Genomic DNA, 11,927 nt, shown 5'->3' on the forward strand with positions numbered 1-11,927 from the left:
AAAAACTCCTCCTCCTTAGCTTCTAAAAGCTTCTGTCTCCGCCCAGCTGTAAGCTGACGTCAGCAGGTGACACACACCAGGGAATTTAACCAGTTAAGTTCTGAACTATAACACCCCCCCTTGTGTCCCTGCGTGATACCTGTGCAACATCTTCAGTAACACCTTGTGAGATCAATCCCTTCCCCAATGCCTTGTGCCCTCCCTTGGCAAACCTGTTTGGCATTTGTGGAACCACCTCACAACTCTCAGAATCGCACTGTGCGAAACTTACCCACGCACCTGTGGCCTGATACCTCTCTGGTGGGATACCCTTAGTTGTGCGACTGGACCTCCTAGGCACAAACTCAGGTGTTTCCTCTGACTCACTTTGATCAGCAGGTGTGTCCTCTGCATCATGGGATTCTCCTTCTGACTTAAAGCGTCTTCGAATCCTCTCCATCACACTCACAGGAGAACTAGGCGCACTCTTGGGCTGTCTCTTAACAGCTTGTGGAGATGCCCTATCCTGCTCCTGACCCTGGTCAGTGACCTGGTCGTCATCAGCAGCCTCAGCCTCTTCTTCCTCCTCATCAGAACTGTCTTCTGGATCAGAGAGACAATCTGAGAGAACATCACGCCTGACAGGAGTCTTTGACTTTACATCCTCCTCTAAGAACTCAGCGTGTTTACTGATCAGCACCTTACTCTGATCACCTGACGGGTAAGCAAACCGCCATGCACGGGCTTCTGGCTCATACCCACAGAAGATCATTTTCTGGACTTTGGCTCCATCTGGCCCTTGCAAAGCTTTAGGCAAAGAGACAAGCGCAGGAGTCCCAAACGTCTGCAGAAAATGAACCTGGGGTTTGCGGCCATTCAACAGAGAAAACGGAGTGTCACCTACCAATGAGTTGTAGACACGATTCCAGGTAAATGACACAGCCCTCGTAGCCTCCACCCAAAACTCAGGAGGTAACCTGGCTTCTTTCAGCATCACCTGTGCAGCCTTAACCAGAGCTCCACTCCTCAGCTCTGCCACCCCCCCTTGCTGGGGTGAAATAACTGTGTGTCGTATCCCTCTCTTCTGAAAGAACTTCTGCAAAGCAGAACCAGTGTACTCAGCATTTCTGTCACTGATGATCGCTTGAACCCTGGTGGAGAACCTCTGTTCCACCCCCTCAATCCAGCTCTTGATCAGCTGTGCTGCATCCTCCCTGGATTTGAGACCGTGAGTCCAGGAATTCTGCGAGAAATCATCCAGAAAAGTTAGCAGAAACCTGGCCCCTCCCAGACTTGGTTCCTTGACAGGACCGGACAAATCTATGTGAACCAGCTCAAAAGGTTTAGTGGCTACCCGTTCCACCTTTGGGTAACTGCACCCTCTCACCTTTGCTTGCTTGCAAGTGTCACAATTAATGGCACTTTGACAATTCCTAATTTTACAACCTGTAACAACCTCAGGCAACGCCTGCAAATCCTCTAAAGGATTGTGAATCGTTCTCTGATGCCATACGCATGCACACATGACATGATGAGCGGGAATTGTAGCACGCTGTTGGGAACTGTAGCACGCAACGCTTGTGCTTTCTCAACTTTCCCCTCACCTCCAAGAGACGTTTTAAGAATGAAAAGATCATTCTGTCCCTTCCGCACTTTGGCCAGTAACCTCCCCCCTTTGGAGATTGTGCAGACATCATTTTCAAAACAAACTTTGAACCCCTTACTTAACAAATAAGGCACAGATAACAAACAGTGATGAATCTCTGGAACAATACAAAAATCCACCGTCTCCTGTAAAACAGAAAGATAGGCATTAGTACACTTGGAAACTCTAGTTTTCTGTCCATTCGCGAACTTAATAGTCTGTCCCTTCGGAACTGCCGTGCAATTCCACCTCTCGACTGCAGGGGTCTCTGGAACCATGTTGCGGTTAGCTGCAGAGTCTATTACAAAGGCCATCTCGGAATTTTCCACTCGGCCGTCTTCGAACACTGCCATACTCGCAGAAACTTGATAAGACTCTTCTCCCTGCTGTTTACCACGACCACCTGGCTCAGTTCCACGCCTGCCTGTCTTCCCAGGCCTGTTGCCATGGAAACCTGCCTGATTCCCATGGGAAAAGTCTTTGCAAACATCCTGCATCGGCTCTCTGCTCCGGTGGGGGCAACTGCCACGCCGACGTTGAACTCCAGTGGAAAAACACTGCCCGGGGCTCCTGCCAGCTGGCTTGGCCTTCCTCCTTCTGGAACGGCGCCTGGCACCAGCCTGGCCCCCCCTGAAGCTCCTCTCTGCTTCAGCACAAAGCGAAAGCTCTTTAAACTCGCCTTTGGAACTCTTCGCCCCCCCGATCTGCTCACTAGCGCTCCTAGAGGCTAAGACATCGGGAACAGGGCCTGCCAGTCCAGCCTCTCCAGGACTCAGTCCATCACACAGACGTGTAGAAGCATTACAACAGCTCCCCAACACTGTCTCAGCCCCCATTGGGCTTTCTGGGCATCCTTCTGCCTCTCCAGGGTTTCCTCCAGGGCTCTGACCTTTCGCTGACGCCTCACACAAGCCCTTCAGCAAATTCCAGGCAGCCCACGCTGTCGTTATGCCCTCCAAATGAGGCCTCAGTGATGCATGAACGCATGCTTTGAGCATCTCTAGCTCTTGATGCAGCCTCTGGCTATCTTCAGCCAACACAGCCCCACAGCTTGCATCGCCTGCTCCAGCTGCTGGCCAGCCAAGGGGTGGTGCCTTAGGCTCCCACTGGTCTGCTTTCCAAACGCCTTCAACCAAGAACCATCCCCTTATTCTTCTGGACCACGTTGCCCAACTCTTTAGAGTGAGCTTTTCCAGAGGTATATTCTGGCTTTCAGCCATCTTCTCCCGTTCTCCCAAGGTGCCCCAAGCTGTACTTACTCCGTACCAGCTGCTTGGCTCTCCCTTCCGTGGAGAAACGTTATCGGCTGCGTCCCAGCCTCCAGCTCTTAGCTGCTTTTTAGCTCCAGCTCTCTGTGTCAGAAGCTCTCACTGCCTCTCGGAAGCAGGCAATTAATCATTCTTGCTCTCCAGCACCCAGTCAGCTCCCGTTGCGCTCCTCAGCCGCAGACCGCTGACTTCAAAGACATTCCTGGAGCTCACACCGACTGCTTTACGAGCGTTGGCTGACCTTCCATAACCTGTTCGGATATATATCGATCCCCCTGATCGATAGGGCCGCGATCTCAGACAGCTTTACGATCCGCATCAATCACTTATAGCGGTCCGGCAGGCTTCCTCCCAAGCTGCGCAATAACTCCTGCTGTCTCTTCTCAGTCACGGCTTTTAGCAGAGTAGAACACAGCGTGTAAAGCAGTCTTGCTTCTTGTAAGCACACATAGACAGATTTGTCTATTTACAGCTCTTTATTAAAACATTACAGCATCAAAGACCAGGGCTTCTTTCAGCCATGTCTCTCTCACAGATACACAGAGAGAAGAAGTGAAAGTACAGGGAAAAACTCCTCCTCCTTAGCTTCTAAAAGCTTCTGTCTCCGCCCAGCTGTAAGCTGACGTCAGCAGGTGACACACACCAGGGAATTTAACCAGTTAAGTTCTGAACTATAACATCAGCAACCCCTTTGAAAGCACAGGTTCATATTTTAGGGCAGAGGTAGTTAAAGCCTCAGCGCCTAGGACTTGCTGATCGAAAGGTCGGCGGTTCGAATCCCTGCTGCGGGGTGCGCTCCCGCTGCTTGGTCCCAGCGCCTGCCAACCTAGCAGTTCGAAAGCACCTCCGGGTGCAAGTAGATAAATAGGGACCGCTTACCAGCGGGAAGGTAAACGGCGTTTCCGTGTGCAGCTCTGGCTCGCCAGAGCAGCGATGTCACACTGGCCATGTGACCCGGAAGTGTCTCCGGACAGCGCTGGCCCCTGGCCTCTTAAGTGAGATGGGCGCACAACCCCAGAGTCTGTCAAGACTGGCCCGTACGGGCAGGGGTACCTTTACCTTTACCTTTAGGAAACCTAAGGTCCGCAGGCCGGATGTGGCCCAATCTCCTTCTCAATCTGACCCACGGACGGTCCGGGAATCAGTGTGTTTTTACATGAGTAGAATGTGTCCTTTTATTTAAAATGCATCTCTGGGTTATTTGTGGGGCATAGGAATTCGTTCATATTTTTTTTTTCAAAATATAGTCCAGCCCACCACATGGTCTGAGGGATGGTGGACCGGCCCACGGCTGAAAAAGGTTGCTGCCCCTGGTCTAGGGTCCTAGACCCCACTTTAACTCTGGATGATAGCCATGGCGAGAAGTGCCTTTGCCTAGCTTAGTCTAGGTCTAGTTATGCCTGTTTCTGGGGAAGGTAGATCTAGCCCTGGTGATAGATGCCTAAGCCACTATTTGGTTATTCTTTGCATTCTTAACTTGTTATAAATTGCTTTGAGACTTTTTCCTATAAAAAACAATGGATTTGTTTATTTATTGAAACTACTACTTCACTACAATTGTCCTGTATTTGAAAAGTGTTCTGAAACTTCAGATGGAGCTCGTATCAGGAGCGTGCCATTTCCACTGCTGCAAGAACCACATCTCCTCCCTACATGTCATAGAATCATAGAATCATAGAGTTGGAAGAGACCACAAGGGCCACCGAGTCCAACCCCCTGCCAAGCAGGAAACACCATCAGAGCACTCCTGACATATGGTTGTCAAGCCTCTGCTTAAAGACCTCCAAAGAAGGAGACTCCACCACACTCCTTGGCAGCAAATTCCACTGTTGAACAGCTCTTACTGTCAGTAAGTTCTTCCTAATGTTTCTGGGCCCAATTCAAAGTTCCAGTGATGACAAGGATATCTGAAGGACTGCTCTTCCCATATAGGCCTTCCTGTCATTACCATTCACAGAGGCCCACTTATTGGCCCCAACCCCACCTTTGTTTGGAAAAATGGGAGATGTATTTTTCTCTCTTCCACTTAGCTTTGGAAATCTTGCCTAGGGAAATGAATTTTGCCCCTTTCTTTGGGGGTCTTCCAGTGGAGCACAAAGACCCTCCTTCTTATCTGGACTGCATCATTTGGCCTTGGCAAAGCAGTTGGCTTGCAACCCTTCTGTTTCTTCTTCTGTTTCTCAATTCTTTTTCATTTGCTGGCTTGATATGTTTCTTGGCTATTCTCATACTTGTTCAACCATATTCAATCATTCCTGTCATTAGCAGCCTTGGACGTGTTCTCCATTTGTATGCTCAAGTCATACTTTGGAAAACGCAAAATATTTCCCCCTTGGTCTATGCTTCCCTCTTGGCTCTCTTGTGGCATCCCAAGCTGCCTCCATCAAGGAAGAATGCCACATGATAACAAAGGCTGCTTCACACAGTGCAACAACAGATCAATGGCACCCTATGTTCCCTTTGCAGGCCAAACACTCCTCTGTGGTAATGTCTGAAGCTTTGCAAAGAGACAGCCCAAGATCTTTTGCTGCATGAGGCAAAGGACAAAATGGCGCCTTTCCAGCACCCCCCCTCCCTTCCATGTTCCAAAGTCCACCAGGCTGGTAGCTGAAACTGAGATCTCATGTGCACCATACATTTAAAGCACTATTATGTCCACTTTAAATAGTCATGGCTTCTCTCAAGGAATCCTGGGAAGAGAAGGAAGGGTGTGGAAGTTGTTAGGAAACCCCTATTCCCCTCACAGACTTCCCAGGGAAGAGGAATTGACTGCTAAACCACTTTGAGAATTGTAGCTCCCTGGGAGATATAGGTGTTTCCTAACAACTCGCAGCATGCTTAACAAACTACAGTTCCCAGGATTCTTTGGGGGAAGCTGTGACTGTGTAAAGTAGTATGATAGTGCTTTAAATGTATTGGGAAGATGGGGCCTATCAGTGTTTCTCAAACCTGGGTTCCCAGCTGTTCATGCACTACAACTCCCATCATCCCTAACCCCTGGTCCTGCTAGCTAGGAGTGATGGGAGTTGTAGTCCAAGAACAGCTGAGGACCCACGTTTGAGAAACACTTTCTTCAACACTGGTAATGGGACAGCACCTCCCACTGCATCTGAGGGCAATAGGCTAAATTAGGGGCCAAAGAGAAGGCCAAATGTCACACACAGCTCTGCTCGCTCCTTGTGCCTTTTGCACCTGCCACCTGAGGTGGTTGTCTCATGGCGGTACTGGCCCTGAGAAGAGCATTCTCTCTGCCTACAAAAATACAGTAAACATGTCAAAGAACACCTTGGCTTGTCACAGTTATCAGAACTTTTAATATTTAATCTTGCCAATGCTGTTAGTCATTTGTTTCTGTTTTAATATGGCCTTGAGTGAGTCAATAGAAAGCTGCCATATAAACTGTTGACAATAAAACAGAGCAGTAAAATATAGTTCCTTTCAATCTTACAGCATGTGTTTATGGCAAGGCTAGAGATATGAAGCAGAGTCAACAGATAATAGTCTGAATTACTTATTGTGGCATTCAAAAGTGGCAGCTTGTATATGAATATGCTCCTTAAAGTGTCCTGGCATTCATGATTTCTAGCATCTAGTTCTGTGACAACACAGATCTTTGAACCCACCTGGACAAATGATCTCATGTGGTTTGTGCTGTGTTGGCTATTACTTCACCGCCCTCTTTCCCTTCAAAAATACCTTTCCCATAGCACACGCTTGTTTGGACAATGACGTCACGGAGGAGGGGGAGTCTGAGGTACCACAAATAGGTCATATAAAAAAGTTTCTTCTGGAATCTTGAGACATAGCTTCTCCAAAAGGATTATTCTTTTAACGTCAATTAGCAGCTCTACAATGAGAGTAACTAGCATATTCCTTCTCCTTGCAGTAGGGATCTTCTGTTCCTCAGGTAAGGGCTACATAGAATTCACGTCTTTTTCCTTGCAGATGCTAAAATTCCCAGTATAATTGTTCAGTCGATTTTCTATACGCTCCTGACAAAGGAGCTTATAGGAAGACATGCACCTCTATGATGGGATAGAGTCTCATTTTGAGGCTGAGGGGAAAAGGAACAGAGAGTAAAGGTATTTGAGTGACTTTGATGAGAACTAAAAAGGAACCAGATCTATGTATTAGATCTTCTCCAGATTTTGTATTGCAGTTCTCCAGCCAGGTGTGTTTAAAATTCATATACTATGGTAGTTTCCATTAAAGGAAGCACATTAGTGAAAATAACATTAAAAATGCATTATATCACAGGAAATTGCTTCACCAAAACATCTATATTAGTCAAAATTAAATGTTCCTTTTTAAAAATCCAAGATTTAAAGATCATTCTATTTTTAAGGTCAAATTTCAGTGGCATCCTGTGTGAAGCCAAATTCTGCCCCCTTGCCTCTCGCTTTGCATTGGACTTCATATCATGGCATCTCCTGCAGCGCCCCCAAAAGCTCCACACCCAGTGTGACCGAACAGGTCACGTTCCCCTAGATCCACCTTTGAAATATGCACCCTTGTCAAATGAATGTATGTTTGTTAAATATTTAAATGTTGTTGTTGTTTAAAAAATTTAGACTGATTTGATGCAGTTATAACACAACCAGCCGAGGTTACAGTCTCTGCTAGAAGTAGAGTGGATTTCTAATCAATAATGTTTTTTCTCACATTGTTAGGCAATGCAGAAACTGATGGTGGCAACGGTGAGGCAAGAGAGGTAATGTTGTCTTGATTATTTAAGTGCAGTGCATCCTGCTTTGGTGAAATTTTACCCTGCTGATATATGGCAAATGCACTATTGCCACATAAAAGAAGTCAGAGCAATACAATGTGTCAGGTACTGACAGTGCTTCCCCCCCTTTTTGGGTAGAAAATGAGGTGCCGGTACACATACATTGATAAAAGAGTCATGGATGCCAGCACAAAATGGCTACCCTGGGTACTGAGCTGAAATTCAGGCAACCCAAACCTTCTGTCGTTGCCTTCAAGAGGAGTGCACTGAAATCACCTAGCTACATTTCTCTGTGTATTTCCTTACTAATAAACCAGGAGTGGGGAACCTAAGACCTGGGGTTGGATGTGCCCCCCAGGCCTTTATATCTGGCCCCCAGGACTCACTCTAGGCCCATCCCCAGGCTATGCCCAGGAACCCTTATCTTTCACATATTTGGAAATTAGTCACCTGCACAGATGCAAGAGTCTCAACCATTGCCCTGCTCACTTTTACCTCTGGCCCTGAGCACCCCTGGCATGCACTCCCCATTAATGAATATGGTCCTATGAGTGGAAAAATATTCCCCACTGCTGCTATAGACTAGCTACACAGATATTTTACTAAGCATGCTGGCTGGCGCTGATGAGAGTTGAGGTCCAACATTATCTTGACGGTAACAGGCTGAGGAAGGCTGCAGTAAAGAAACTCTTGCCAAACAAACTAGGATTGATAACTGCAAAAGGCAGCAGCTTTTACTGGGGAACAAATGCCATAGCATACAATGCTTCGGTAGCTATCACGCCAATGTCTAAATTTCCATGCCATTCTTCACTCTGCTTCCTCAACTTAACCTTCATTCTCCAGTATCTTCGTTCTTCAATATCATCCTCTATTAAAGAATACTAGGACTGGCTCTACCATTAGACAGCGTGAGGCAGCTGCCTCGGGCAGTTGATTTTGGGTGTCATGAAAGGGGAGCAAATGTATTGTTCTTGGATTTTTACTGCCAGAAAGGGGGAAGGTGGTTGTGAGATTTTCTTGCCTCAGGTACTGTTCGTGGGTACTATGGCTTGACTTGGAGAGAGTGGCACCCTTTGTCACTGTGTCTCAAGTAAGCAAAATGTCTTGCACAAACTTTGAGGGATATAAATTTAAAAGATTGTTGCTGTTCCAGATACTGAACTGTACAGCTTTTATTCTACAGCCAGCCTGTGAACTTTATGAAACACCAGGATGCCCTAGAAATTTTGATCCTGTCTGTGGCACTGACCAAGTGACCTATCCCAATGAGTGTACCTTGTGCAGTACAAATCAGTAAGTATCTGTTTTTCCTTTACCACTTAGTTTCTTCAAGGGAACCTGTTTTCTTTAGGCCTTTGGCCATCTTTCAAGCCTCTTAAGTAGATAGGAGCGCCAGTAGGTACTACAGGGAAAGAAATAGTAAGTGAGATACCTTCAAATCCCTCATTTCAATCTGTGTGGTCACCCCTTCTGTGAACAGAATCTTTCCCTAAGAGGTACAACGCTCACATCATAAAGATTACCCACACCCACACTCCAAAACAGAGCAGCAGTCATAAAGTAATTCAAATACTTAAAATTGCTACTTGCTCTGGTATATGGAATGGTGCTGGATTATCCTCTTTAAATGGGTCCTGCTGAAAGGTGGCCTATCTGGCCAATGTAGCCTGATGGCAGATACAGCCTAATTCACTTGGGTTCTTATAGTATTTTTTATATAACATTTTGTATTGGTTTTACATGATTTTATACATTTTAACTTTAACCATTTCAAACATTAAAATAAAAGGTTTCTTTTGAACCTTCGGACCTCTATGGGTTCCATATTTAAGATTTAAGTTTTCTGCATCCTTTTCCTTTATCCATCTGTTAGATATCTATAGTTACCATATTTCCATATTTAATTCCACATTACAAGTGTCATTACATCCCTGCCAATGATTTTAACTGTTTAACTGTCTTTTAAATAAATTAAGAATTTACTCCAGTCTTTTAAAAATAATTGATATTCCTAGTTTCTGATCTTCCCCGTCTGTAAGGGAAAGGGAGACAGCTATAGAGACGAGGGGGGAGAGAAGCAATTACTGAGAGCCGAAAGAGCTCATTAGCAGTCTGTCATCCGACTCCAAGGAGGAAATAGGGAGGGGGCAACCAGTCCCCGGAACTAGCTACTCACAGAACAAAGGAAATAGGAGGCGTGCCCTGCACTGATGGGCATGTTGGGGAAAAAGACGTCACAAATATTCAGTAAGACATCTGACTGAGTTAAGCATGGACGCGTTTGTTTGAACTCTTGTTACTGCTTTGAACTTTTAGTAATAAATCAGCAAGACAGAAATGGCTGTGTGCCTGGAGCGTTATCTCTGCTAGTTTGGCAGCAACAACTCCTCACACCGTCAGTTTCACCATCTCTGCACACTCTATCAGTTTTGTCTGCCATTCTTCTCTTGTTGGGACTTCTCCTTCCTTCCATCTCTGGGCTAGGTTCTCCTAGTGTTTTTAGTCCCAACAGCAAGATGGAAAAATTAGTTCTGAAGAAGCATCATGAGGAACAGAAATAGGAGATTGAAGGGAGCTTGTTCCAACATCAGAGGCAGATCCACACCATACATTTAATGCATATCCAACACATATTTATAGCAGAGGACTTGCTCTTCAAAGAATCCTAGGAACTGTGCTTTGTTAAGGGCAGCTCTCTGTGAGAGGGAAACAACATTAGCATGTGACAATAAGCTGAGGTTCTGCCCAGTAGGGTATTGCTGGCACCTACAAACCCAATTTTCACGTTCCACACTTACTTTCTGAAAATTTGCACTCCCTTCTCCTGCTGCACATCTGCATGGGTGGTTGTGAGAGGTTCCAAAGCAGTATGGACTCAGATGACTCAGGAACTGCAAACGTGCAGGAATCAACAAAAACAGTCTCCCTCTTTCTATTAGAACAGGGATTGAGTGGCTCTCCAGATGTTATTGGATGACACTTCCCATTATCCCTGGCCATTGGCCATGGTGACTGAGGTTGATGGGAGATGGAGTCCAATAAGATTTGGAGGGCCATGCATTCTCCATCCCTGAATCAGCAGTAATGAAATCCAAATCCCTTCTATCCGCAGAAGGACTCATTCCATGAATGGAAAGGCACCTTAAGATCCAAATCAATGTCTCCCCCTCCCTCTTTCTCAAGAATGTGAAGCATTTCATCTAGTGAATTCTGAACATATAGCTGCACTTAAAAGAACAAGGTCATATTTTCTGGTCAGTTGGCAGGCCTTATTTGACACAGAGAAAGTGAAAGTCTCCCTTAAGAGCCTTTTCACTGTTTCAGAGAGACTGTGCAGGCAGTAGCTCCATGTATGCCTGTGCATATGTCACTTTCAGTATTAATACTTCAACAGGAATTTGTATGTGTAAGTAATAAGGATAAGGATGGGGGAGAAAGTTGGTTTTGTTGACATTTTAGGTGAATCTACCTTATTTGAATTTCTCAAAAACCAAAAGCAGAAAAACAGTTCTCCTGTGAAAGCCACAGTACTCTGAATTTTGAAACGCAGTTCTCTAGCTCCAAAGTGTGTGGGGAGGAGGACATATGCATAACTTGCATGCAAATGCTGGTGAATTTTCATGAGGACTTGGCCAGTGAGATCCTGCCCAAATTGTAAAATTCTATCTCTTTTAAGTTGTCCATGCCCTGAACACTAGCAGGTGTCAAAACGTATTATTGCACAAATGCATTAGCCTCTGGCCCTAGCAATGCCTATCTGAAATACATATGCTCAGATTCTCACAAGGCATGATTTGGCAACATCTCAACGTTGACCTGGAAAATGAAAGATACCATTCAGTATGTTTTATACCTTTTTTACAGGCAAAAGAATGTACAAGTCAAAATTAAGAACGCTGGTATTTGCTGAGAGTGTTGAACATGCATAAATATTTTTTGCTGAAGAATTTAGGAGTGGGCTTTCTGGCTTTCTCTGATGAAGATGCACAAAGTTAATAACTGCTTGTTATTACTGTTTTCCAGATTTTATTGTCAATAAAACAACAGCATTGCAGCAATCTGGTTTGGTCATTGTATTTGTTCTTGATGGGTAGTTTTTGGCAAGTGAAATAAGCAACACTCTTCTACTGAACTATATGACGAAGAGTTTGCACACACATTTTCTGCCGAGTCCTCTTTGTATATGGAACTCCATGCAGGAGGTACTGTATGAATTAGATGGCTATATTTCATAGCATTTGTCTGTAATCACAACAGAACTGGAATGGGCTGCCCACACCATCTGGTGAGATGTTTTTCATTTATT

At 45.5% G+C, this 11,927-nt stretch overlaps 1 protein-coding gene across 1 annotated transcript; it reads left to right on the forward strand.

Moving 5' to 3' along the window:
- Positions 1 to 6,598: 6,598 nt before the first annotated feature.
- On the forward strand, positions 6,599 to 11,679 carry LOC309364022 (trypsin inhibitor ClTI-1-like). Its single transcript, XM_081900691.1, has 4 exons — positions 6,599 to 6,799; positions 7,563 to 7,603; positions 8,805 to 8,914; positions 11,486 to 11,679. Exons 1-4 carry the CDS (start codon positions 6,745 to 6,747, stop codon positions 11,529 to 11,531), a joined length of 252 nt encoding a protein of 83 aa, XP_081756817.1. The 5' UTR covers positions 6,599 to 6,744; the 3' UTR covers positions 11,532 to 11,679.
- The last annotated feature ends 248 nt before the right edge of the window (positions 11,680 to 11,927 follow it).

Source organism: Podarcis melisellensis (genome assembly GCF_964234715.1).
Source record: "Podarcis melisellensis genome assembly, chromosome: 2".
Lineage (NCBI taxonomy): Eukaryota > Metazoa > Chordata > Lepidosauria > Squamata > Lacertidae > Podarcis > Podarcis melisellensis.